This window comes from Oryzias latipes, chromosome 1 (assembly GCF_053564925.1).
Source record: "Oryzias latipes strain Hd-rR chromosome 1, Olatipes_Hd-rR_3.1".
Classification (NCBI taxonomy): Eukaryota; Metazoa; Chordata; class Actinopteri; order Beloniformes; family Adrianichthyidae; genus Oryzias; species Oryzias latipes.
In genome coordinates, this window is record NC_136237.1 from 24,578,086 (window position 1) to 24,605,697 (window position 27,612).

The 27,612-nt window shown below is 43.0% G+C and overlaps 1 protein-coding gene and 1 long non-coding RNA gene across 5 annotated transcripts; one reads left to right on the top strand and one right to left on the bottom strand.

Annotated features, from left to right (window-relative positions):
- Window positions 1-9,432: 9,432 nt before the first annotated feature.
- LOC144991007 (uncharacterized) lies at window positions 9,433-13,333 on the top strand. Of its 4 annotated transcripts, none has more exons than XM_078944622.1 (5): window positions 9,433-10,101; window positions 10,375-10,432; window positions 11,098-11,154; window positions 11,304-11,444; window positions 13,209-13,333. In XM_078944622.1, the coding sequence occupies exons 1-5, from the start codon at window positions 9,992-9,994 to the stop codon at window positions 13,308-13,310; spliced, it is 468 nt and encodes a 155-aa protein (XP_078800748.1). In that variant the 5' UTR covers window positions 9,433-9,991; the 3' UTR covers window positions 13,311-13,333. The 4 variants fall into 4 exon arrangements, with proteins under 4 accessions (XP_078800748.1, XP_078800756.1, XP_078800753.1 ...); XM_078944630.1 differs by having other exon boundaries at window positions 9,470-10,101; window positions 11,061-11,154; XM_078944627.1 differs by having other exon boundaries at window positions 9,488-10,101; window positions 11,304-11,393.
- LOC144991011 (uncharacterized) lies at window positions 12,266-15,971 on the bottom strand. The gene is made up of 5 exons (XR_013654920.1): window positions 14,936-15,971; window positions 14,797-14,856; window positions 14,499-14,592; window positions 14,366-14,451; window positions 12,266-14,122 (listed from the first exon to the last, which is right to left on the bottom strand). It is a non-coding gene; the product is annotated as an uncharacterized LOC144991011 (long non-coding RNA).
- Window positions 15,972-27,612: the final 11,641 nt, after the last annotated feature.

The following is a 27,612-nucleotide window of genomic DNA, read 5'->3' on the forward strand; positions in this document are numbered from 1 at the left end:
CACACATGTGGTGTTCCTGTGGTCATGTGGTCTGTGATCCTTTGTGTGTGAATGTGATATTGGGTGCTTCTAAAATTTTGTTCAGAGAGAGCGTGAATTCCTGAAAGTTTACATAAGCCACTCCTCCATGTGTGGTCAGTATTTGTAATGGGTGTCCCGTGACTATGTGCTAGCGAGGTTTGGTTACTCCAAATGTATGTTTGATGCAGTTGTGATGTCTCTTATCCATGTTTTCTAACATAACACTTGGTACATAAGTATTACTTCTCCTCCCCCTTTTCTCTGGAACAGAACACCTTTTGCAAGATCTTCTGTTCCAGAAACATCAAGGAAAATAGTCTATGATAATCTGGTGTTGTCAGCTGAGAGGTCGCAGCCAGGGCCTATTTTATTTTAATTAAAGTAGTTTCAGCCTCTGCAACTCAGTGCAGGTCTGTTTTAAGGTTCCTCCTATTTTGCTGTCTGACCATGTCATGGAGTGGATGGGTCAATCCTGTTTAGTTGGGAACGTAATGTCTGCTGCCTCCAGTCAGACCTAAAAATGACAACATCGTTGACCTTCATGTGCTTAGGATAAGACGCACAGCTGATCTGTGGGGCAGGGAAATAATGTTCTAATAAATCTACTTGTCTGCGACTCGCCTACAATTTTTGCAAAGCTATAAGTCTAAGAATCACTCCTGTGGTGTCTAAACATGCATTCACTGTTTGAGCTGTTATCAGAATTGAATCCACATACTGGATGAGAGTGACGTTGGCTGGCAGGGGACAGTCAGAAGCGTCTCCTTTAATACCTGATTGAAAATTCCTAATTGAAAACTCTGGGGTTCGTACATCCAGAGTACGAACCCCTGTTGAAAACGCGTGTAACGCATCTACTGGGTGTCACACGTAAATGAGAATATGTCTACACTCAGGGTGTAGAGGCAGACCGGGAAAAAGCAATAGTGAGGTCAACGTATGTAACCCAGCAGTGCGAGTGGTCAGTTTGGCCGGGGCTACGTATGGATTAGGATCCGAAACGGTTAAAGCGCTCAAAATGTTATATACGGCATGCAAATTGGTGGGCAATTTACCGACCCATCATCTGTGGTGCCCTGAGCCCACAGATGATGTGGCTTTTAGTCAATTAAGGCCTTCGCCAAGGGATGGTCAGTCCGCTCATGACCATGACGGCAAAGTCCCTGAGCGTGTTCTAGGGTGGCTTTGCCCTCTCCGCAACCACGATGCCAGAAGTTTCTGCTATGGGAGAAAACCAGTCTTGGGACATCTGAGCGGGAGTCTTATCCGTTTGGGCGGAGGCGCGTTTTAACACTCCGCCTAATTATTTAGTCTTATGTTTGGGATGCAATGTAAAGGAAATGTGGGGTACTCTGTCAGAAACTACGCCTTGTGAGAGGGTGTGAGCAGAGCGTCTGCTACCAACCCCTCAGAGGCTACATAAATATTTAGTCTAGCGATCTGCTATTACTGTCCTACTCTTGGGCCTTGGTACCAGGTTCTCTCATTTCTATCCTTAAAAAAAATAATGTGAGGGGGTCAGGCGGGGAGGTGTAGGGCTCAAGGCTGGAGATCCAAGGTTTCCACACCAGAAAAGCTGACAGAATACCTTCATGTACTGTGGTTTCTGGATTGAGCAATCCCCAGTACAAGTCTGCGAGTGGTTCCTCTGTTGGACAAACAAGGTACTGCGCCTCATGAGTGAGTTCATCCGCTCGGCAGTGGAGTATAGTCCCATCTGGTAGAGTGACCTGTAACCCATCCGGGCTGCACAGACTGGTGGCTCCCAGCTTCACCAGCAGGTGACAACCCAAAAATTGACTGGCTCTGTCGGCGAGTGCACAAAGTGGTGGCTCAGAGTCTGTTTGCTGACCTTAGTGTTCAAGGACTTGGTGTATGGCAGAGTCTGTGTCTCATTGTTCTTGAGGATTCCAGAGGTTCCAGGCCTCCTGGGATGCCAGTTTATCGCAGGCATTCGGTGAACAGGCCCTTGTCCACGCCCTCTCGGGGTTCCGCCCCTAGGTGGTCCACCTCTGGACCCACGCCATCCACAAGGCTGGCAAAGTTTGTATAGACAGCCTCTAGTCCAATGGCCAGGTTCCTCGCAGTAATAGCACAATCCAGCATCCATCAGTTCCCTGAGTGTACCGCCCCGGAAACCTCCGCCTCTCACCCCACCTCTCCCCGTCATTGTCCCATAAATCCTGCGGGGCGAGGGCGGGATTGACAGCCGTCACCACTAAGACTGTTCATAGATGAGTCATAGGTTGTAAAATGAACCCAGGCCGGACCTGGCAGAAATACATCAGACAAATGCAACTACTGAGCTTCCATTGTAAGCCTAAGAAATTGTATTTATATATTTAATTTTTATCTCTTTATTCATGTATTTATTTATGTGCTTTCTGCCTAGCCTCTGCCAGCTGCAACTCAATTAACTGTTTATTGACTTCTTCCAATTTATTGTCTTTCTTTTGACATTAAACGTTTAATCCATAATTGTTTCTCGCTTTCAGGTGCATGCATTTGTTATAGTTTGGCATTGTTAGTTTGAGGGTTTAAATCATATTATTATACCCAATCATAGTCCGAAGAAACATTAGTTGTTTAGTTAACACTGTGCAGACACCATATCCTCTGTTTTTATTGAATGACACCAGCATGCACAGACACTCCTGTACACCATTTGAAGCAAACTCCAAACAAAGCGCTCTGACTGCATCTCCCTGGGAAACTCAAGGCTGCAGACCTGCAGCTGTGATGAGAGGCTGAATTTCTAGGATGTGTGTCCAAACAGTATCTCTGATTATAATTTTCGAAAGCCCCGTCAGTGGACAGAATGAATGTAAGCATTGTCTGTCCAAACCTCTATTGTATTTTATCTATTTATTTTCAGTCTTTCTCTAACTATTTGTGTGTCTGGAAAAGCTGGGTGTGAACTAACAGCATTTCTATGCAGTGTGATTCCAGAAAACGTTTCCTTACAAATATCCATCTACAGAAATGATATCACCTGTTGTATAATTAAAGATTTAGGAGCCCGTAATACTGCAACTTTCCGTTCATCCAAAATAGTTGTGTTGTGTTTTTTATTTTATTTATATTTAGAATGTATGTGTGTGCTGTATGTCCATCATCCTGTTCGATAAGCAGTTCCCAGACGAACCTGCTTTGTCACAGCTCCCTGTCCTAGGTGTATCTCATCTTCCTGTTTTTTCTGACACCCCGCAGAGGGAAGACATTGCCTTTCTTCACTACTCTGTCCTGTCAGACGTCTTCAGATCCTCCTTGCTGCGTTTCTTTTGCCTCTGCATACACTGGTTCCCAAATGACCTCTGACCTCATGCTGTCCCCAGAGCCCCTGCTGCTCTTTATCTACCTTTAGCCATGTCACCAACACAACTCCAATTAAACAAAAATGCAAGTCACACACCCAACTACAAATTTTTTTTAAAACACAGACAAAGCAAAGAATTATACAGTCCATAACTTTTAACACAATCAAAACCTTTACCCAAAATCACAAAATACAAAACACAACACTTAAGTATAACCCTTAAACAAAATAAACCCTTTAAATGAAATGAGTCTGTTAGTGTGTGAATAGTATTAACCTTCATGTCCTATCCTTTTGTTCTGTTTTTTTATTTTTATTTTTTTTTCACACACCCGGACTTCGTTCGCGCGCCCGATCCACCAGCAGACCCACGCGGGAACGTGCAGCTGCACCTACCTCTCTGTGCAAAACCTTAATCCTCCTAATCCTAAAAGTTGTCACCGTTGGTTCAGTCGTAGGCTGTTCCTCTGTTCCCAGCAGAACTTCCTCTCTGTCTGTGTGTGTTTACCCAGTCTTTTTCTTTTTTACTCTACTTTCATGTTACATGACCCTCATTGAAGTTTTATCTAACAGATTTTCTGAAATGCTGTGGAAGTCCAAATGGAATTTCTAAAGTCCAGTAAAAGAACACCTCATCATATGTTCTGCACTTCGCCACCACACCGCCAGCCAAGACCACCAATTTTAATCCTTCTAAAAATTGTACCCTCACATTCCTCTCTGGCCCTTCCGGGCCCCAACCATCATTATGAGTTTCTTTGTCAAATTCTCCCTCTATATTATCTACTCTATATACATATCCCGACAAGCTCAAAAATGCCAATATAGTATAATATTCATTATACAACTGTTGTATTCATGTATCTATCAACACCATATCCTAATGCTAATATAGTATTAGATTTATTATTAAACTATAATAGTTGTGTGTTTATTAATATTATATCCTAATCCAGAGGTCTGTGCACCAACTTCAACAGACTCCTACTCGTGTTGACACCGTCAGGTTCCCAGCAGTGCTGCTGCTTCACAGCACAGACATGGCTTTCACACTCACATACGCAGCCGTGCACTTCATTCACACCAAAACCACATAGCACAACAAACAACACTGCAGAGCCTATACTAGCCTATATGCGCTTATTTACAACACCATGGTTAACCTAAAGCGCTCAATCTTCTGATTTCTTGCGCGTTTGGTCCCTCAACTTTTTCTGTAGTTTTCTTGGGACTGGCCAATTTGTTTTTTCGCTCAATGTTCAGATTTCTTGCGAGTTTGGTCTCTCACCATAAATTGTTTCTTGAGACTGTCCAATGTGTTTACGCTCAACCATAGGTATCTTGCGATTTTTTTTAAAAGCCTCTCAACTTTTGTTCTAATGTTTCTTGAGACTTGCCAATTCGGAATTCGAGGGTCCTCAACTCCCCAGGCCACGAACCTAGTAAACCAGCCTCCCGTCAGAGAACTGTTGGAGCCACCACCTCAAGGACAATTAGTCACTAATTTCTTTAATTCCATAAAATTTTGACTTTACTTTTACTCTTTAACTTCATTTCACTTTTATTCTGTATACTTCAACTTCTTTCTTCACAAAGCACTCTAATTTTCCCAAATGCACAATTCTACACTTTTCTGAGTTACTCACTTTGTGGACATCAGACACTTGATTTGGCTATGCCCAATGCAGAATTTGATTAATAGGTTTCTGCTTACCTTTGTAGGGTGCACCCGTGTCGTCAGTCCACTCGTGAGAAACCCTTCATCCAGGCCAAATTCCTCAGGAAAAACCGTCCTCAACCACCCCGTCCGTTCCTCCAAATTGTTGGCCTCCCATCCGGCCTCGCAGATTCGGGTGGTTCAGGTCGTCCAAAAATGAAATGTGCAGTTGGGAAACGAAAAGACACACAAGAGTTTGCATGAATTTTCAAACCTTTTGCAAAAGGGGAGAGGTGGAAAAACACGACCTGTTAGGCTCTGTGGCTGTCCGCTCTCTCTGTTCTCAAGGCAAAAAGGCTTTTTTTATTATTCAGTCAGCGAAGACGAAAGCATACAAAATACGTCATTAGAATGGTGTGTTTTTGTCTAGTCTGCATTGCAGGTGTCGTGGCTCCATAAACACTCCAGTACAGAAAGAAAACAGAGACCAAAAGTCACAAACAGGCCTACTGGTGACCTCGGCACATATTATCTGTTACTGAGGGCAGGAACCAAGCATATTTTCTGCAGTACAATATACATGCATATATAGAATCCATTAAATGCATAATAACAAAAACATAGACAACGTAATAGAACCCCTGTAATGCATAATGAAAAGATCATAGAAAACCACACGGAACCCCTGTTCACCTCAACAGTGCCACAGCTGTGGAAGACATCCTGCGTGGTCCCGGTTCCAAAGACATCCCGGCCGACTGACTTCAAGGACTACAGACCGGTGGCGCTGACCTCTCATCTGATGAAGACGATGGAGAGGCTGCTGCTCACACTTCTTCGTCCCATGGTCAGCCAGTCAATGGACCCGCTGCAGTTCGCCTACCAGCCCGGCATCGGAGTTGAGGATGCTGTCATCTTCCTCCTGGACAGAGCTCTGTCACACCTGGACCAGACTGGAAGCTCTGTGAGAGTCATGTTTTTCGACTTCTCCAGCGCTTTCAACACCATTCAACCACTGCTGCTGAGGGACAAGTTGGTGCACATGGGCGTGGACCAGCATCTGTCTGGATGGATGCTGGACTACCTCTCAAACCGACTGCAGTACGTGAGGTCTCGCCACTGTGAGTCTGACATGATTGTCTGTAACACAGGAGCACCGCAGGGAACAGTTGTGGCTCCGTTCCTGTTCACTGTCTACACCGCAGACTTCATGTCCAGCTCAGCATCTTGTCACCTGCAGAAGTTCTCGGATGACTCTGCCGTTGTCGGACTAATCATGGATGACGATGACAGAGAGTATAGAGAGCTGATTTAGAACTTTGTGGACTGGTGCCAGCGAAACTACCTCCAGATTAATGCAGGGAAAACCAAGGAGCTGGTGGTAGACTTTCGCAGGCACACACACTCTACAATAGCACCGGTGAACATCCAAGGAAGGGACATAGAGAGAGTGGATTCATACAAGTACTTGGGTGTTCACCTCAACAATAAACTGGACTGGTCACACAATACAGAAGCACTGTACAAAAAAGGACAGAGCAGACTTTATCTGCTGAGGAGACTGAGGTCTTTTGGAGTGCAGGGATCACTCCTAAAGACTTTTTATGACTCTGTAGTGGCATCAGCCATCTTTTATGGATTGGTCTGCTGGTGTAGCAGCATCTCGGCTGCAGAAAAGAAGCGGCTGGAGAAGCTTGTGAAGAAGGCCAGCTCCGTTCTGGGGCTGCCTTTGGACTCAATGCAGGAGGTGGGAGAGAGGAGGATGGTAGCTAAGCTATCATCCATGATGGAGAACGACGCCCACCCCATGTATGAGTCTGTGTCCTCTCTGTGCAGCTCCTTCAGCGTCAGACTGAGACACCCTAAGTGTCTGAAGGAGCGACACCGCAGGTCGTTTCTACCTGCTGCCGTTAGACTGTACAACGTTAGCTGCTCCCAGTGAACCACGTTAACCAACATCATTGGTTCTGTCATATTTCTTTTATCCTGTGCAATAACCGATATATGGTCACCCTGTGCAATTTTTTTTGGAAATGTATGTGTATATTGTGTATATATGTGACTCCATAGTTTGTTTCTTATATATATTGCTCTCTCTCTGCCCTGTACTGCTGCCGCAAAAAGGAAATTTCCCCATCGTGGGACGAATAAAGGAATATCTTATCTTATCTTATCTTATCTTATCTTATCTTATCTTATCTTATCTTATCTTATCTTATCTTAAGTAAGAGGCGGGGCGCACCCCCAACAACAGGTTAGATGACAGAGGCCATTGGGCTTCTCTACCTGGTGCTTTCACAGAGCTTCAGTACATAAGAATCCAACAGCCGCACAGCCTAACGTAGTCCGCTAATATATATTCATGAGATATTCATGGCAGGACTGATCCCGCGGGGGGGGGTTTTGCCGCCCGCTCCCGCCCGCAGCACAATTCAAACCGCCCAATCCCGCAAGATTTGGGTTGGGTCCCGCGGGATCCGGCGGGACCCGATCCCAATGCAGCCCTCTAAGACAGAGCTCTAAATTCTGACATTTACACCAAATTCAGACTGATAAAAAATAAAATGTTGAAGTGAATACAACAAATAGTTCTTGAGTTTACTGCTAAATTTTTAGAAAGGAATTTGTGCCATAAGCAAAAGCCCAAAAACTAAAGAGACAGGAAAAAGAAAGGGGAGGGAAAAAGCATTGATTCACTGGTCTATCACAGAATATCCATTGTGTAGCAGTCACCTGACAGAGTGTTGTCCAGCTCTGCTTGAAACTCTGGGTAGGAACTATATGTACATGGTAACTCAAGGACGGCACCGCAGGTGTGTGCCACTAGTGGGCGGCCATGGTGCAGCGGTAGGGCAGTCGACCCATGATCGTAATATTGCAGGTTCGATTCCCGCCTTACACGCCCATGTGTCAGTGTCCTTGGGCAAGACACCACGCAGGGCAGCACCAGCATGCGTCACCTCCATCACTCCTCATTTTTCTTCCTGTGACGCACCCCCTTTAAATGATAAGCCCCCCCCCTTGGGCGTTGCTCTTCATTACCTGGCAGGTAACCTCACAGGAATGAGCTTTAAACATAAAATACATAAATACACAAACAATAAAACACAGTGTGTGTGTCCCTCATCATCTGACGGTGCCACACCGTCACACAGCCTATCAAAGGTTACTTTGATTTTGTCCTGGCAAAGAACTGTGGACCCTGTGCAGAAGCGCAAGAATTTCTCCAGTCTTTTTTGGTCAGCACTTCTCACATACCTTAACAGATGGTTAAAGACTGACTGCTGCTGTGGATCAAGGTTTTCACTGCTTGGGCCATTTTCTTTTTTGTTGGCTTTTTAGACTCTTAAAGTTTCATGATGCCTTTTTCAGTCAGAGATGGAACCACATTGTGGATGATGGAGTGGAAACAGTGTATTATAAACTTTGGCTCTTGAAGCAGAACTTGCAGAACTATGTGCCATTGTTAAAAGAGAGGCCTGTAAATGGTCTCTTGAGGGCAAACAGTGTGAGCCCATTCTAGAAAAAAGATCCAGCAGGTCTTCAACAGTTTCATCCATGTTGTTTTGGAGAGCTTTCTCAACTGCCATTCGCTCAGGCCCTGAAATAAATTTATTAAAGGACATCATCAAAAGTTCCTCATCTACTGAACTGACTCCTTGACAAAAAGCAAGAACAAAAGCTGGTGACAGTTGGATTGGTATGATGCTGTGGTCCAAGTATCCTTTCAACCAAACTCTTCCAACAGCTTCCCAGTGCTCTTGCATAAAGTCTGGTTGAAGTCTGGGAACTCGTTCCTCCTCCCCCTCACATTGTTCTAAGAAAAGCTCCCAGAAAGCAGAGTAGACTTCTCTGGATAGACCACCACCATCAAAACCTTTTTCATTGTTCAAATCCATCTTTAGCTTTCTATTAAGGACTTCTGGGTCCATAAAGACATCTATGGCCGCCTTTACACTGCATGGTTCAAGTGACCCAATTCAGATTTTTTCCCCTCATTTGGCACGGATCGGATATGATCGGTGAAAGTGTAAGCAGGACAAAAGCGCATGGATTCCGTTTTTCTCAGATCGGATACAGGCCTCTCTCATATGTGGAAATAAATCGGAAACGAATCGGATACGTGCATTTGCGTGTGCCATGTAAGCAGACAGATCGGATATTCCCCAGTAAATGCGAGTCGTACGTCAGTGACGTCAATTCAGGAGACCACCAACTGAGATAACATGACTTATTAAGGTGCTTTTGTGCGCTGATTTTGCTGTCAGCATGTTACCTTTCAGCCGCAGGCTTCAGACCGTAGTTGGAAACCGCTGTTATGTCCGGTCCGGACCCAAACGGTAACTAATGAAGCGGGACACCGTTGCTCTGGAACAGGTTAGAAGCCGTTTATTTCTTTGGGGGGCGTGTATGATGGGGACAGTGTGTGTGTGAGCGCGCGCGCGTGCTTGCGTGTGTGTGTGTGTGTGTAAGGAGAGGGGGGGGGGTGAGCGCGGAGCGGAGGACTGTCGGAGAACCGTAAATTAAAAATAAGGTGTCTTGCCCAAAAGTTTTGGAGTCTTTCTTAACCTACTCTGGAGGCTGAGGGTTCAGAACGGAAAAGTGAACCCCGAGGAAATCTCCCGTGTGTTTCTGACTACGGTCGGAAAAGAGAAGTCATCGCGCAGGAAAGGTTCAACACTTCAAACTGTTAGTACAGCACGTCTGCAAACACTTCCCCATTTAAAACTCAGAGAGAGGCTAGCAGCCCTCCCTTTTACTCCCCCGTGCATCCCCTCAGGAGCGCCCAGGGCAACGCCTCCTTCCGTCGCCGCCTTGCCTCCATGACAACCGCAATCACAAAAGTCTGAAGGAGGTCCGCGGAAGGCGGAAATGCTGCTACGTAGTCCTCAGAACGTCTACGTTTGATAGTTTCAGCATTGTATAGTGTAAATGCATAAATCAGATACGGGTCACTTTTAAAAGATGATGTAAGCGGGTCGTCAAAAAAATCGGATATGGTCAGAAAATCGGATATGGGCATCAAGACCTTCAGTGTAAAGCCGGCCTATGAGATCCTGAACTACATTGATACGCCTAATTGTAACACAGCGGATGTCCATTACAGGTGGGGTTTGGAAGACTTGATCGTTGTTTGATGATGCAGATCCTTCACTCCACGTTGAATGCTTCCAAATTGTGAAAAAAAAAGAATGAAATCAAAAAGAAATAAAATCATAAATGTATTTAATTTTTTTAGTAGTCCAAAACCAATTTGAAGATATTAATCTACAGATTACTGTTGAAAATATATGTACAATTAGTTTTAAAAAAAGATGACAATTTATTAAAAACATTTCTAATGAATAGAAAGAGCATTTCTTACCTGATTTGTGTCTAGGTATCTGGATTCCAGGGAAGAGTGGAGTCAAGACTCGCTCCATCATCGCCAAAGTGAGGTAAATTGTATTTCAAAGTCTTCAGGAGATTCATTGATAGCCTGGGCAAGATGAGGATTGGGCTCACCGACTAACTGTTCTGTCTCTTCATGACAAGCTAGGATTAGGCAGTCATCTTCAACTTCATGGTTGCTTGTGGGTATATGTAAATTATTCCCATCATCATCAGGAGGAGGTGAATGGAGAATCTCTATGCAGTGCAACTCAGAGTGGGGTCTTGACTGCTTACTTGATTCTCCTCCCTGTTGATAATAATATTAAAATTACACTGTCATCTTTGTTTGTGGACATACCTTTTTTCCATAAACATCCCACTTAGTCTAAAGTAGGATGTTCATGTAGACAAGGGGTCGGCAACCTGCAGCTCCGGAGCCACATGCGGCTCTTTCATCCCTGTATTGCGGCTCTCTGTGGTTTCTTAAAATAACTATAATGTTCTAAGATTGTCGTGTTGCCTTTAACACCACTAGGATGTGCGAGTGGGCAGGAGGAAGAAAGCAGCATAGGGGGCGTGTCTACGGCTGTGAATGCAGACCAGAGACTGTTATGGGATGGAATGTTCTTCTAAAAAGACAGTGCATGTTGAATGACAAGGGAATAAAAACCTCATAATGCACAACCTCTCCAGGTCATCTGTCGACCAGCTGTTGTATGTTTGTGAGCAGGTCGGTACCAGGCGAGCCGCTCGTCTTTGGAGCAGCTTCTCCGTGCTGATGGCTACGGTCAGTAAGCAGTAAACGGGAAGATTCATAAAAATAATTTTAAAAAACAGAACAAAGAACTAACGGGCTGAGTATTAGGTTTAAAAAGTCAATATAGACATTTTCTAAGTACATTTCTATGTGACTAATGACCTGCGTCACCACCACAGGTCCTGCTGGTGTGTAATCGCAACAATGTTCCGACCCAGGAAGGACAACGATGGAGAACTTTGAGAAAATTGAAGTTCCTGAAGAAAACGGTCAGTCTATTGGCCCCTGGGCAGATGTTTGCTTTGAACGACTTTACCAGTGTGAGTAATATGTGAAGAGGAATTAAAAAACAAAGTATAAAATGTGGCGAAACATCCCACAATAAATATGCAGCTTTTGCACAAAAACATCCTGGTCCAGATGAGAAAAAAAAGTTGTTTGTTGACAAAAATCTATTGGAGAAGCGGATTAACTTCTAGATAATTACGACATATGTGCTAGTTTTGTGGACTCTTGGGAAATAGTTAAATTTGAACCCATTAAATGACACAAGATTAAAAAAAGAACATCTCTTTTGAAACTCTAAAAACAAGGGAAATTATGCCATTCACTGGAACCACTGAGTTATCCAAAAGGATGTTGTGGCTTCCTGTGTTTTAATTTCTGTGGGAAACTGATCCAAATGCCTCTTTGAGTGGTAAAGGTTGCCGACCCCTGATGTAGACGTACATAGACAGACATTTTCATTCCTATTACATTATTGTAAGGAGCTCAAAGCATTTACCCACTACCAAGAAATTTCAATGTAGTTAAAACTCAAGACATTTTCCTATGTAAAAACTAGGAAAAAATAGCAAATTAGTTTCTCAACAAACTGTCAATGAGAAACTGTTAAATTGATAGGTATAGCTTATTTGTTTCTATCTAGGGAGAGATTGTACAACATCTTTAGGTTTCATTCTGTTGAGCGCAAACAGCGAATTCCTTTGTTGCATGCTTGTTTCCAGCATAACAGCCTGCCATGTTGCCAGTGCAGGTTTGGTTTCAGTTTCCCTGAATTTTTGTCTCTTACTGTAGAGGGATGGAGGGAACGGTGTCTGCTTCGGTGTCCTCTTTATGTGATGAAGAAACGTAGAACCACTTTCTCTTTTGTCCAAAACAGGCACATTTATTCACATTGGAAAGATATAGAACATGCTCCTTGGATCATGGAGTCCGCCATACACACCGAACATTGCACATGCGCAGCTCTGCTGCAGAATCACCCGACATCACTGTCAACAGCTTACCGTAAAGCACCTTGTATGAACACACACATAAACACAGGCTCTAACTTTACGATAACACATTGAGTAAGGGCGCTCTTTAATCTTTACATCTTAACACTTACTCGCTGCATGAGCGATGACTTTGATCCTGGCCCTTCCAGCGCGGCGCTTCTTTGCTGACAGAACGCTTTTATGGCTATCCTATGGAATTACATATCTGCCAAAAATTGAAAGAGCGTAAAGACAACCGAGCGGGCGTATTTAGGAACTGAGTGAGTGAACCTTAAAACAGTGCTGGCGCAATTCTAACCAAGCGACCCCGTATTTTACAACTGAACGGCTGAAATACTAACTGAGCAGTGATCCTGCTCGGTCAATTCTCTTTTGCGCCCTCACCTGGATTTACGCTCAGTGTTAAGGGCGCGTTTTTGTCACTTGGGGGCGTTATTCAGGGGTGTGTTTGTCACTTAGGGGCAGGAACCTTTCTGGTTGATCTGATTGGCTAAAATTTGCATGTCAAGCAGCGGGCTTTAATAGAAAAGGAACGGCGGCTGTAACGTGGATTAAAAGCATTAAAAGGGTAACAAATGCAGTGAATTTCACATGAGAAAAACTTACAGCACAAAAAAACCCTGCTGCACTTTTTTACCTTGGTTTTGGGTCGTTCATGAGTGTTTTAATCCACATTCCATCCGCTGTTTTTTCTATGAATGCCTCTAACAGGGGGGGTGTAACTGATAATTTTCAGATTTTCATCGAGACAATAACAGATTGACCATTCTTGCTTTTATTTATACCCCTATTGAATGCTCACAGAGACATGGAAGTAGCGGCAGGAAGCGGCTTTTGCAGCAAGATGACCGGAGGGCGTACCATCAGGATGATGTGAATAACGATGGATGCTTTTGTGCTTTTTAAAATAAATAAATCTGATCTCTAAACATCCTCCGTGTCTTCAATGCAATATAGAGAGACACACACAGACAGAAATGTGAAGGTATCTGCTGTCAACCTATGACGTAAATTAATAACAGGATAAATGATCGGCTAGTTAGTTAGCATGTAGCCTAATATAGATAGCCTTCGAATGTAAAGCGACTGACTGCTAAAGAGTATGTTAATAAAAGACAAGTCCTGAATATATTTATTCATATTCAACCCTAAACTACAATATCAGCTGTCTGTCTGTCAACTGACCAGCCAGTTGCCCAAATGCTGGGATACAAGCAAAGAGCTCTGCGGCGGAGCTAGTAGTAGCCTAGCAGAAGCTATCGTATGACGACAAAGCACCCTAGTTATAAATCTTATGATATTTTTCTTATATTCATTGAGAAAATTTCTCACTGGGATTTGTTAAACAGGTGGAGTCCTATGACAGTTCCACGCTGCAATACACAGAGCTCCTGAGAGCGGCCCATTCTTTCACAGGTGTTTGTAAAAACAGTCTGCATGCCAAAGTGCTGGACAAAGTGATTAGAAAACTGATTCTGATCATTTGGATGGCTGAGCCAATACTTTTGGTAATATAGTGTAGGCACTAATGGAAAAAGAGGATAAGCCTAAAACAAATGTCCTTTAACATTTAGGATCCATTTATTTAACAATGAAGTTTTCCATCAAACACCTGTGGTTTTCTGCTGCTGAGGAGTCTTCCAGGAACTTCTCCTGCTCCATCTCTTCCTTCTTTTCTGCAGGACTCATCTCACCGTTGGTCACCTTGTCAGTAGAGTCTGAAACAATCACCACTTCAGTCTTGATGAAATGTCATTTCACAATTCCAACTACCACAGAAAGAAAAGCATGTGATAACACATGCAGCACTCCAGACTTCCATTCAATTGTAGGATTTTACACCAATTAGCTAAACTTTGAACCCAAAAACAAAGACCTTTGACTAAACTATGGACCTGTGTTGGAAAAACTGAATTCCAGCAAGGATGGCTCCTTGCATTCCAACTCCTTGCTTTTACTACCTTCCCTCTTCTTCCTCCTTTCTTCTTCACTCTGGGTCTTGTCCTTCAATGCCCTCTTCCTCTTTTTCTCTGGTTCTGCTGTTTCCCTAAGAAAAGATGCAAATGCAGCACTTCTTTTTTGGGAGGTACTGACATTTCACTTCCTGATCCGTGATGGTCTTGTTGCTGAAGCAAATGCAACTTCTCACTTTTGGGCTTCCTGCCTCGTCGTTTAAGAGGATCTCCACCTAAAAACACCAAGAAACACATTCAGAAAATACTTCCACTTTATGGATAAATGCAATAATTCTGAGACATTTTCATTGAAATCTACTTTGAGTTTTTAGTCTTTGTTATTCCATTCTCCTGCAGCAGATCTAAACTATTCTGCTGTGCACTTCAATGGGTCTTTTTAACACCAGGAAGATGTCAGCATTGCACATCACACTTACCAGATGGACTGACATACTTGCAGGGGCTTCATCTTTTTCATTTTCTTGTTCTGAGTCACTCTGGAAAGTAGTTAATGTTCTCCTTAGAAAGATTTCCAACTCTTTCATAGAGACAAAAGTAGAAATGTTCATGACCAACCTTTTTCTTTCTTCCTCTCTTGGCTTTTGAACCCCGCTGCATTTATAACTGCTCACCTGGATCAGGTGAGCTCAGTCACGCAGAAACTGAGAACTCTCAATCCAGCTCATCAGCATTTGCTGAAGCAGGGTTAGCTGCAGAACAAGCAGGGCAGCAGCTCACAAGGAACAGGACTGGAGACGCCTGAGACTGATTACAGATCAACAACTCCCTCTGGTGTTTAGCTGATGCATAACAGTGGAGCTGTATCCCATCATGCATCACACATATCCCATACGTGGCATGTACCAACTAGCCTTCTGATGTAAAATGACTGCTAAGGAGTATAATGCTTTTGTAGAGCTTTTTAAAATGTATAAATCTGATCTCTAAACATCATCCGTGTCTTCCATGCAATGTAATGAGACACACAGACAGAAATGTGAAGGTGTCTGCTGTAAATATAACTATTGCTCACATCTGTTTATGTATGACTAATCATTTCACTCACACAAATTAATTAGTGTGGGAACAAGATATTTATTATTTTACCCATGTCAGGTCACGGGTTCCTGAGTAAGACAATAAAAAGAAGAACTATTTTAAAAAAATACCAAAAGCCTAAACAACCCATGTATAGAATACAAGCTTTGATAAAGAAAAGACACCAAGGCTAGAAACAGACAGTTCTTTGTGGCTGCCAGCAATAACTGACTTATTATTAAAAAGACGGAAGCATCAGCAAGTGTCACGTGCTTTGATGAAAGGTTTGCACCACTTTATGTTATCCCAGCATGCAAAGCACGTACATCCTGACTCTGAAACTCAGATAAGACACCTCCCCTCTTCGTCATCCTCCTCCTCCTCTTCCTTCTCATGCTCAGCCTCACTTCCTGGAACCTGCATGCAGAGACACAGCATGGGATGGTGGGATTAATGAAGTCATCAAAGGGAGAACAGTTAGCAACTTTTAAAGGTGGAAAGATTTCATGGAACCCATGGAAACCTGTGAAGATCACAAATCACTGAAGAAAAAAGGTTCAGCGCACTGTACAGTGGGTCTAGATGACCCAACTCCAAATGTTAAAGTGCCTAGGATGGCACAAGGGTTAAATAAGCTCTGAGGGGAAAAAAGTGAGATGAATTTCTAAACTAGAAAGATCTAGAACTATGAAAGACAGTGGGACAGTTTTTTTTCATTCACAGAGAAAATGGTTTTGGTTTCTGCAGAAAAAGTCACTTGCCTGCATCTCAGTTTTGTAGGCTTTCTCTGTGTAGAGACGGAAGCATTTCCCTGGTCGTGTTCTGCCGGCGCGACCCGCCCTCTGCTGGGCAGAAGCTTTACTGATGGCTGTGACCAGCAAAGACTCCACTCTGATCTGAGGATTGTACACCTGACAGCAACTTCTGGCTCGTACAGGGCGGTCAATGAAAATTGAATTGTCTGACCTTAAACCAGTGTGTGGCCTAAATCAGGTAGAGATGCACTTTGACATCATCAGATATGACATCATTACAGTCTGATTAGACTGAATCAAATTGATGTCAAAATGAGTCACAACGATGTCATTAGACACATCATTGATGTCACATCTAATATTGTGACATCATTACATGTAATCCAGTGTCAGAATTTGACAGAATGACATCATCAAATAATAGTTAAAAGTCTACATATAGACCTCTTGGAAATCAATAAAAACATTTTTTGATAGGTGCACGCGGAATCCCTCACACGAACAAAGAAAAAACATGGAGTCAACAAATGCACATCACTACAAAGACATACATGGCAATGTCCTGTTACATATATGTCGCACAAATGAAGAAACACATTATACAACAAGACGAGTAGCACCTGGGGCAGCAGAGAAACTCGATGACACCAAGACAAAAAGAGACAGCGGTGTCATGAAAGAGGAAACGGGAAAGACAAAAGAACCCTTTCAGCTAAACGAGTGGACCCATAGGGACCCGTATCAACTGCCTTCCGTTCAGTACGGAAATCCAGCCCGCACTTCCTATAACCATAGAAAGAGCTTGCCACTCAGCAAACCTGAGCAGTGCCTTCAAAGTGATGTCCAGCACGAGCTCACACATCCTCAAACCAGCTCCACTGGCAAAGACCCAAAAGTCTCTGTAAAAGGAATGAGTCAGGACACGTCACCTCTGGTGTGTGTAGGGAAAAGAATGACTCTGGCGGACCCTGCTACAAAACCACCCAACCGGCTTTCTATCTTGGCATCCATGAAGCCGGCAGGGAACTTTAAAAAATTTGCCAAATAAATGTACAGTTTTTAGTTGTAGGCCAGTTAGTATAGTAACTTTAGACATTAGGATTAGAAAAGTTAAAAAAGGGAGAAAAAATATAGGGTCGGGGTTAGAGCATAAAAAGTAGGAAAGATTAAAATGAATGAAATCATGAAATTGGTTTCTGGACATATGCCATTATGTAAATAAGTCATTTTTGTATTGATTGTAGGTTTAGTTTTCAATGCAAAATAATATGTGATCAAAAAGTAGAAATGGATAGAATTACAAAAAGATGACTCTAGTTGCTGAAAGTTTTTCATTCTTTTTTTAAGTTTAGTATTATTTTAATAACTTGTCATGTCCAACAGCTGAGAACAAAATAAGAGCTGAATGCTTGAAAAATGTAAAAGCTTCGCAATATCAAATCAAATCAAATCAAACTTTATTTATAAAATAGCGCTTCTCATGCACTTTGTGCAGCTCGAAGCGCTTTTAACACTAAAAACAGTAAACACACAACATTACAATAAAAACCCCAACCCACCCTTCACCTTTCCCACTCCCCTCCATTAAAGCACATGACCCATGGCTCCCATGTACAATGAATTATGACTATGTAACTGTAAAAAATAAATAAATAAATAAACAAACAAGTATGGCTTGGCTCTGCTGTGAGGAAACAGTATCTGGGAATCTTTTCATACCAGGAGCCAGCCCGGCCACCGGAACATCGCCACAGCGCCCACCCAGACCGGGACAACACCGGTGTCCCCTTCACAGCCATGAAGCTGTAAAATTAGACCCCAGCCGCCACAGCAAGGGCAACAACTGCAGCAACAACCACCGACCAAGCCGGCAAGCCCTGGAAGAAAATATCCCCACAAGAAACACTGGGGCTAAAATCATGATAAGATACTAAAATTAAAGACATAAGATGATTATAAAAACATAAAATTGAGAATAAGATGCATAAAATGAAATTAAACACATAAAATAGCCTATATTAAAACTAATAGAATAAATTAGCAGTTAAAATCAACTAAAAGCTAAATTAAAAAGGTGAGTCTTGAGCCTCTTCTTAAAAACCTCTACAGTCTCTGCGGCCCTAAGGTTCTCCGGCAGGCTGCTCCACAGGCGAGGACCGTAATGGCAGAACGAAGCCTCACCATAAGTTTTGGTCCTCACCTTAGGGACAACTAAGAGGCCAGCACTGGAAGACCTCAAGGTCCGCGAGGGCTCATATTTTAAAAGAATATCATTTAAATAAGAAGGCCCAAGACCATAAAAACATTTATAAACCATTAAAAGAATTTTAAAATCAATCCTGAAACGCACAGGGGAGACAATGCAGCGATTTTAAAACCGGTGTAATGTGTTCCCGCCCTCTGGTTCTCGTCAGAACTCGTGCCGCTGAGTTCTGTAGAAGTTGTAAGTTTGAAAGAGACTTTTTGGGTAAACCAGAGAGCAGGGCATTACAATAATCTAAACGACTGAAAATAAAAGCATGCATTAGCACTGTAAGAGCCATTTTAAACATTCTAAGGTGTTGGTACTGAGATGTAGGTCAACTTTAGAGCCCAGCTGTGTTATTGGCTGAAGAGGTATGACGTAGGTGAGGAGGTTCGTTTTGGGCATTAGCGAAGCTGGAGAGCTAGAGAGCGCACTAGTTTTTGACCGTACTTAAAGTTCCTTTGTTTATATGTTTTTTGTATTTACATTTTTGTAACAGCCTTTTTTGGGAATTAAACATTCAAAACGAAGAACTTGGACTGTGTAAGTTCATTAACGAAAGACGCGTCAACTATAAGTTCCGACTCTACAGCTTAAGTGTGTATTTCAGAAATTAGACGGATCCACACTTACATTTAAGTCAAAAACTATGCTCCCCTTTAAGCGGCGCTTAAAGAAGGACTTTTCACAAGAAGACAATTGGATGACCAATGGGATCATAATAGAAAGACGGTAACTTAAGAAGAACCCTATCGGCGGACAAGCTGAAAAGTGAGTACGAAACTTACCGAATCCAGACATTAGTCCCCGCCGGTCAACCAGAAGCCCCTCCTCCGCTCGCCCGAAGCCGCACGTAACTGAGCCACTTACGGCGGGCATCAATAAGAATGCGCATAGGACAAAGCTCTTTTAAGTATTAGAACAGTCTGCAGAACAAGAAGCTGCTGCTGTAAAGAAAGGAAAAGACGACCGTTGTTTGCATTAACGTTCGAGAGCACCGCCGTAAAAATGGAAGTTGCAGCGGACGGCCACAAGAGGGCATCAAGACCAACAGCAAAGGCTGTTGAAGCGAAGGTGAACCGGCTTAAGAGCGAGAGAAAAGGAAAACTGTCCCAACTCACTCGGAAGAGGAAGGAAATAGAATACCTACAGCAAGAGGCTAACGTGGAATTAATAAAGGAAGAAGCCTTATTTGTCTTTAACAAATTCTATGGACAATTTAAAGAAATAAATGCAGAGCTTTTACCTCTCCTCAATGAGGAAGAAAAACAAGAGGATCAGGATGACTGGTATGGTCCAAAATGTGCAGAAATTGAGGACTTTATTAAAGAAACAAAAGAGTGGACTGAAAGAATGATGACACATCGTGAAGAGGAGAACAATGAAGAAGATGACATAGAACCAAGTGATAGCATCTCGGAGGTCATCAGTCATTCAAACAAAGAAAAAAGAACAAGCTCAGTGTACAGTGGTTCGAAGAAAGAAAGGAAAACAAGCTCAGTGTTCAGTGGCTCATCGCAGGCATCCAATGCAAGTTCTGCACGTTTAAAGCTGGCAGCAGAACGCGAAGAACTAAAGGCACACGCTGCCTTTTTAAAGAAAAAACAAAATATAGAACTAGAAGAAGCACGCCTAAAGGCGCGCAAAGAACAGTTGGAGCTAGATGCCAAGATTGCAGCATCAGAGGCAAAACTAAAGGTTTACGAAGATTACGAAGATGGCCAAGATGGAATGAATGAATACTACAAAAAAAGAGAGCGTGCACAGAGTAATATCACAAAGCGCCAGTCACATTAAAGAAGAAGAGGATGAGTCAAGCCCACAAACAAACCGGCCTGAACTTCCAAGTTTGCAGCAGCAAAGAGCTTCAACTGGAGAAGCAGCCAGGTTAGGAGCAACAACAGACCATTTACAACAGGTGGTTACCACTGACAGCATTTGCAAAATAATGCAGCGCCAAAATGAAATAACAGAGATGATAGTGAAGCAGCAGCATTTTTCTCAACTCCCAAGGAGAGATATTCCCACATTCTACGGCGATCCTCTCAGTTATCGCTCATTTATCAGAGCATTTGAGCAAACTATCGAGAGTAAAACTGCAGGTCAACAGGAGAGATTGCTTTACCTTCAACAGTTTACAAGTGGAGAACCTCAAGACCTGGTTCGTAGCTGTGAACACATGAATCCTGATGAAGGTTATAAAGAGGCAAGAAGGCTCCTTCAACAGCATTATGGGGATGAACTTAGAATAGCTACAGCCTTTATGAACAAAGCGCTCGAATGGCCACAGATAAAAACGGAAGACAAGAAAGCTTTACATGTGTATGCACTGTTTCTGATAAGCTGCAGAAACACCATGAATGATATTGAGTTCATGGAGGAGATGGACAATCCTAGCAATATGAAGACTGTTATCTCAAAACTTCCCTATAAACTGAAGGAGAGGTGGAGAAATCAAGCATACGAAATACAAACAAAAACAAGAAGAAGAGCAAGGTTTACTGATGCGGTTGATTTTATTAATCATCAAGCAGAGGTTATTAACGACCCGCTCTTTGGAGATATCTTGGATGTCAGCATGGATGGAAAGGCAAAGCAAAAGATAAACATCAAGAGAAGTGCCCCTAAAAGTATCTTTGCTACACATGTCTCCTCACCAGGAACTCCAAAAACACAGCAGATACAGCAAGGTGCTGTAAAACCACTCAATGCTTTTCAAGCCCCCTGCATTTTCTGCAAAGGGACCCATGCCTTAGAGGTCTGCGAGGAGATAAAGGAACAAAGGGCAAAAGACAGAATAAAATTCTTAATAAGCAAAGGACTCTGCTTTGGCTGTCTCACACAAGGCCATCGGAGTAAAGACTGTCGCAGGAGAATCCGATGCACAGAATGTTCAGGAAAACACCCAAGTATTTTGCACGTACCAAAGGACGCCTCAGTCCCAGCAGAAAGAGATGAAGATGAGGACAGAGACATCATCACCGAGGCGACGAGTGCCTTAATTGAGGCAGAAAAAGACACCAGCAGAGAAACTGGGGCAGGTAACATTGAAACTATTTTACCTATAGTACCGGTGAAGTTGAAATCCAAACGAAGTGACAAATTAATACATGTCTATGCACTGCTGGACCCAGGAAGCACAGCTACCTTTTGTACTAACAAGGTTATGCATCAGCTTAACCTGCGAGGAAGGAAGACAGAGCTCTTACTCACTACAATGGGAGCCGAAGAGAAAGTCAGTACTCACGTATTGACAGATCTGGAAGTGTGTGGCTTGAATGAGGAGAACTACTTGGATCTCCCACCAGTGTTTACCCAGCCAAGCATACCAGTCAAAAAAGGCAACATTCCTCTTCAGGCAGACGTAGATCAGTGGCCCTACCTCCAGGAAGTACGTATCGCACACATCGAAGCAGATATCGGTTTGCTTATTGGCACAAATGTCCACAAAGCCTTGGAGCCTCAGCAGATAATAAACAGCAGAGGTGATGGACCATATGCAGCAAGAACCTCTCTTGGATGGGTTGTCAATGGCCCACTCAGAACCACTGCTGCACCTTACCATGGTGTGGCAACCCATTCAGTCAATCACATTTCCGTGGCCAGCGTTGAAAATTTGTTGACTCAATTGTACAATGCAGAATTCCCAGAAAGAGAATGTCATGAAAGGTCTGAGATGTCTCAAGAGGACCATCAGTTCCTGGATTCAGTGAAAGGTTCAGTGCAATTAGTCAATGGTCACTACCAAATCGGACTACCACTGAAGGACAAAAATAAAGAAATACCTGTTAACAGATCTCTGGCAGAACAGCGACTTACAAGCCTTAAAAGGAAGTTCCACAGGGATCCTGACTTCCACAGTGAGTATAACAACTTTATGAAAGACTTGTTGTACAAAAAATATGCCACCAGAGTACCAGATGGAGAGTTAGGTCGAGAAGATGGGAAAGTATGGTTTATTCCCCATCATGGAGTTCGTCACCCCAAAAAGAAGAAATTAAGAGTTGTCTTCGACTGTGCTGCTTTATATCAAGGAGTATCGTTGAACAATCACCTTCTTCAAGGCCCAAACCTTACAAATACTCTTGTAGGAGTTCTTACAAGATTCAGGAAGGATACCGTGGGCATGATGGCAGACATAGATTCCATGTTCTATCAAGTGAAGGTACCCGAAGAAGATTCAGATCTGTTGCAATTTCTGTGGTGGCCAAATGGTGACCTGAGTTTAGAACCAGCAGACTACAGAATGCACGTGCATCTGTTCGGAGCAACCTCTTCCCCAAGTTGTGCCTCATTTGCGCTGAGAAAAACAGCTGAAGATGGAAGAAACTGGGCTGCACCTGAGGCAGTAGAAACTATCCTGAACAACTTTTATGTTGATGACTGCCTGAGCTCAGTGTCATCTGATGAGCTGGCCATCAAGCTGTCAAAGAACTTGAGAGCATTGTGTCTCAGCGGAGGATTTAACTTGAGCAAGTGGACAAGCAACTCCAGAGCACTCCTAATGTCAATCCCAGAAGAAGAACGGGCCTCAGGAACAAAAGATCTCGATCTGGACAACGATCAGTTACCAACTGAGAGGGCGCTAGGTGTACAGTGGTGCACAGAATCTGACACATTTAAGTTCAGGATTGAGGTACAGCAGAAACCATGTACCAGAAGAGGAATCCTGTCAGTTGTGAGTTCAGCTTATGATCCGTTGGGATTCCTGGCACCTTTCATCCTAACTGCCAAGATTCTTTTAAGGGATCTCTGCAAAGAAAAAAGGCCTTGGGATGAGGAAGTGTCAGAAGAACAAGCCAAGAAATGGCAAAGGTGGTTGACTGGTTTGCAGAAACTGTCATCTTTTTGTATCAAAAGGTGCATCAAACCCACAGGATTTGGTGTGATCAAAACAGCACAGCTTCACCACTTCTCAGATGCTAGCAATAATGGCTACGGTACCGTATCCTACCTGCTGCTGACAAATGAAAATGGCCAGAAGTTTGTTTCATTCCTGATGGGAAAGTCAAGAGTGGCACCGCTCAAGATGGTTACCATTCCCAGGATGGAGTTGACAGCAGCCGTAGTAGCCGTAAAGATGGACATAATGATGCAAAATGAATTGCAGCTGGAGCTGACCGAATCCATCTTCTGGACAGACAGCATTACCGTTCTCAAGTATATAGAAAACGATGCTGCACGATACAAAACATTCGTTGCAAACCGTGTCTCATTCATCAAAGAGGCCACACACCCGTCCCAATGGAAGTATGTGAATACGGAAGACAACCCTGCTGATCCAGCTTCCAGAGGTTTAAGCGCAGACGGCCTGCTTCAGAGCCAAAACTGGATTCAGGGACCGCACTTCCTGTTGAAACCAAACAGGGAATGGCCAGAACGACCAGATCAATTGATTTCTGACACAGAAGATCCAGAGGTCAAAAGATCAGCCCAAGTGTCAGTTATACAAGCTGATGAAAAACTGGATGCAGTGACCCAGTTTGTGACTCACTTTTCAAGTTGGTACCAGCTCAAAAAGTCAGTTGCTTGGCTAATGCGCTTTAAGGAGATGTTGCTGAATTTGAGACAAAAAAGGAAGGAGCTTCAAAAATCGCTCCACGGTCATGAAGCTGGGACATCTAAAGCAGATTTATGTCTCCAACAGAGGATGCTCGAATACAAGCGAAGTTACAAAACACAAGCACTCACAACAGACGACCTCGTTAAGGCAGAGTTGGAGTTAATTCGTCTGAGTCAGAAACGGAAATATGCAGAGGAGCTTAAAGCTTTGCAAGATGGAAGAGGTCATGTGAGAAAGGATAGTCATATCTTTAAGTTGGATCCCTATTTGAAAGATGGCGTGATAAGAGTGGGTGGTCGGTTGAGTCGAGCCGCAATGCCGCTGGACGCCAGACATCCAGCTATCCTGCATAAAGATGATTGGATTTCCAAGCTCATACTTCGTCAAATACACGAAGAGACAGGGCACTCGGGAAGAAACTACATTCTCGCGAGACTGAGACAAAAATTTTGGATACCCAAAGCCTGCCCAGCCATACAGAAGCTAATATCCGAGTGCGTCATATGCAGAAAACTACATGCAAAGGCAGGTGAACAAAAAATGGCTGATTTGCCGGAAGATCGGGTGTTGCCAGACAAGCCCCCCTTCACAAATACTGGTGTGGACTTCTTCGGACCATTTGAGGTCAGCAGAGGTCGTTGTAGAGTAAAAAGGTATGGCGTGCTTTTTACATGCTTAAGCAGCAGAGCAGTCCATATAGAAGTAGCATACTCACTCGACACCAGTTCATGCATCAATGCATTACGCCGCTTTGTAAGCAGAAGAGGTCAAGTATCTATCCTTCGTTCAGACAATGGCACAAATTTTGTTGGTGCAGAGAGAGAACTAAGAGAAGCAATGCAAGATCTAAACCAGACAAAGATCCAAGGATCTATGATGAAACGAGGAGTACAGTGGATATTTAACACCCCTGCCGCATCCCATCACGGAGGTGTTTGGGAACGCCAAATACGGTCAGTCAGGAAGGTTTTGAGTTCCCTGTTAAAACAGCAGATTATGGACGATGAAGGACTGCAGACACTTTTATGTGAAGTTGAAAGCATCATTAACAGCAGACCCATAACGACAACATCTAACGACCCCAACGATCTGGAAGCTTTGACCCCGAGTCATCTGCTGACAATGAGAATGCAACCAAATATTCCCCCAGGCATCTTCTCTAAGGACGACATCTATGTGCGCCGAAGATGGAAACAGATTCAGTACATGGCAGATTTGTTCTGGCGCAGATGGACACAGGAGTATCTGCCTCTCTTACAGGAAAGACAAAAATGGAGCCTTTCAAGAAGAAGCTACAGCGTGGGAGATGTTGTACTCATTGTAGACTCCTCTGCACCACGGAATTCCTGGTTGATAGGAAAAGTAGTCAAGACCATGCCCGACTCAAAGGGGGCGGTGCGGAGCGTCATCGTTCAGACAAAAACAGGCACATTGGAGAGACCCATCACCAAGATATGTCTCTTGGAGGAGGCGTCACAAGGGTTAATGGACTGAAAGAGTAGCAGACATTTATGTTGTGCCTTATGCAAATGCATACAACTTTGATAGATTTGTATTATCGTAGACAGTGTAATGGCTCTTTGTGTTCGTGTTGATAATAGATAAGTTTTCATACTTATCAATTAGGGGCAGGTTATGTAAGAGCCATTTTAAACATTCTAAGGTGTTGGTACTGAGATGTAGGTCAACTTTAGAGCCCAGCTGTGTTATTGGCTGAAGAGGTATGACGTAGGTGAGTAGGTTCGTTTTGGGCATTAGCGAAGCTGGAGAGCTAGAGAGCGCACTAGTTTTTGACCGTACTTAAAGTTCCTTTGTTTATATGTTTTTTGTATTTACATTTTTGTAACAGCCTTTTTTGGGAATTAAACATTCAAAACGAAAAAACTTGGACTGTGTAAGTTCATTAACGAAAGACGCGTCAACTATAAGTTCCGACTCTACAGCTTAAGTGTGTATTTCAGAAATTAGACGGATCCACACTTACAAGCACTTCTGTGCTGGCAAGAGAGAGGAACGGGCGGACTCTGTCAATGTTTTTGAGATGATAAAATCCTCTCTTAATGATATTTTAATGTGTGGGATAAAATTTAGCTCAGAGTCAAAAAGTACGCCCAGGTTTCTCACACATTGAGAAGGTTTAAAATTATGAAGATGTGGTAAAATCATCTCTCTCTTGTCTTCAGAACCGATGATTAAAACTTCAGTTTTGTCCTGGTTGAGCTGTAAGAAATGTTCTGCCATCCACAACTTTATATATAAAATGCAGTTTAAAAGAGTGTTAACCGGTTCAAGGTCATCAGGAGACACGGCAACGTAAAGCTGTGTATCATCAGCATAGCTGTGAAAGTCAACGCCATGTCCCCTGATGACCTCCCCAAGAGGCAACATATATAAATTAAACAGTATTGGCCCTAAAATCGACCCTTGGGGAACCCCACAACTTATTTCGTGGATTCTTGAAGAGCACGTATCCATACTTACATAAAAGTGTCGATCTGTCAGGTAAGAGTAAAACCACTTTCCAGAGAGGCCCACTAGACTACTAAGTCTGTCTAATAAAATCTGGTGATCTACTGTATCAAAAGCGGCACTAAGATCCAGCAGTACCAGAACAGAAAGTTCTGTGAGTCGTAGTTTATTCTAAGATCATTAACGATCTTTAAAAGAGCCGTCTCTGTACTATGGTTGGTCCTAAAACCAGACTGATATTTTTCTAAAATTTTTTGGGCATTTAAAAACTCATGCAGTTGAGTAGCGACACTTTTTTCTATTATTTTACTTATAAATGGTAAGTTGGATACGGGTCTATAGTTATCCAGATTTTTTGGATCTAATTGACTCTTCTTCAGAAGGGGCCTCACCACCGCCGTCTTACAGGCAGAGGGGAAGACCCCCGTCTGAAGAGAGCAATTTACTATATTTAAAAGCTCTGATTCAAAGAATCCATAAAATTTTTTAAAAAGTGAAGTGGGAATGGGATCTAAAAGGCAGGTTGTAGCGTTTACTTGGGATACAACTCGGCCAAGCATCTCTGTATCAACCAGGACAAAACTCCCCAGTGTTTCTTCTGGTAAAAACAATGGTGGAGGTCTGTTAAGATCAGTGTACTGCATGGATGAAATGTTTGATCTTATAGCATTGATTTTACCCATGAAGTGGTCTGCGAAGCCCTCACATGCAGCATTAGATGATGGCATGGAGGACTTGTTGAAGTCTTTGTTTATTAAAATATCAATTGTTTTAAAAAGAAATTTGGGGTTGTTTTTATTTTCTGAAATGATTTTTGAAAAATAGGAGGTTCTGGCCCGTTTAACTGAGTTATTGTAGATTTTGAGTTGTTCTTTAAAAATGTCTTTGTGAATTATTAAATTCGTCTTCCTGTATCTCCTCTCTGCTCTCCTGCAGTTCTGCTTCAGACCCTTAATGTGATCAGTCTTCCATGGCATTTTAGGAGTGGCTCTTAATGTTTTTGTTTTGAGTGGAGCCACTGCATCTATGGAAGACTGAAGTCTGTTATTAAAATGATCAACAATAAAATCACAGGATGCAGGTAAAATCTGAGCAGGAGTTTGCGTAAAAATATCAATAAAACTTGCAGCCACTTCGGGAGTTAAATACCGTTTCCTCACAGTTCTCACTGAGGCTTCCTGCT

What these genes read in the sequence shown, in the direction of transcription:
- LOC144991007 (XM_078944622.1), top strand. Translation starts at nt 9,992, where the DNA reads ATGGTCAGAAAATCGGATATGGGCATCAAGACCTTCAGTGTAAAGCCG. An exon ending in TCTCCGTGCTGATGGCTACG is followed by an intron (nt 11,155 to 11,303) that starts GTCAGTAAGCAG and finishes TCACCACCACAG; the next exon opens with GTCCTGCTGGTGTGTAATCG. An exon ending in CTTTGAACGACTTTACCAGT is followed by an intron (nt 11,445 to 13,208) that starts GTGAGTAATATG and finishes GAATGCTCACAG; the next exon opens with AGACATGGAAGTAGCGGCAG.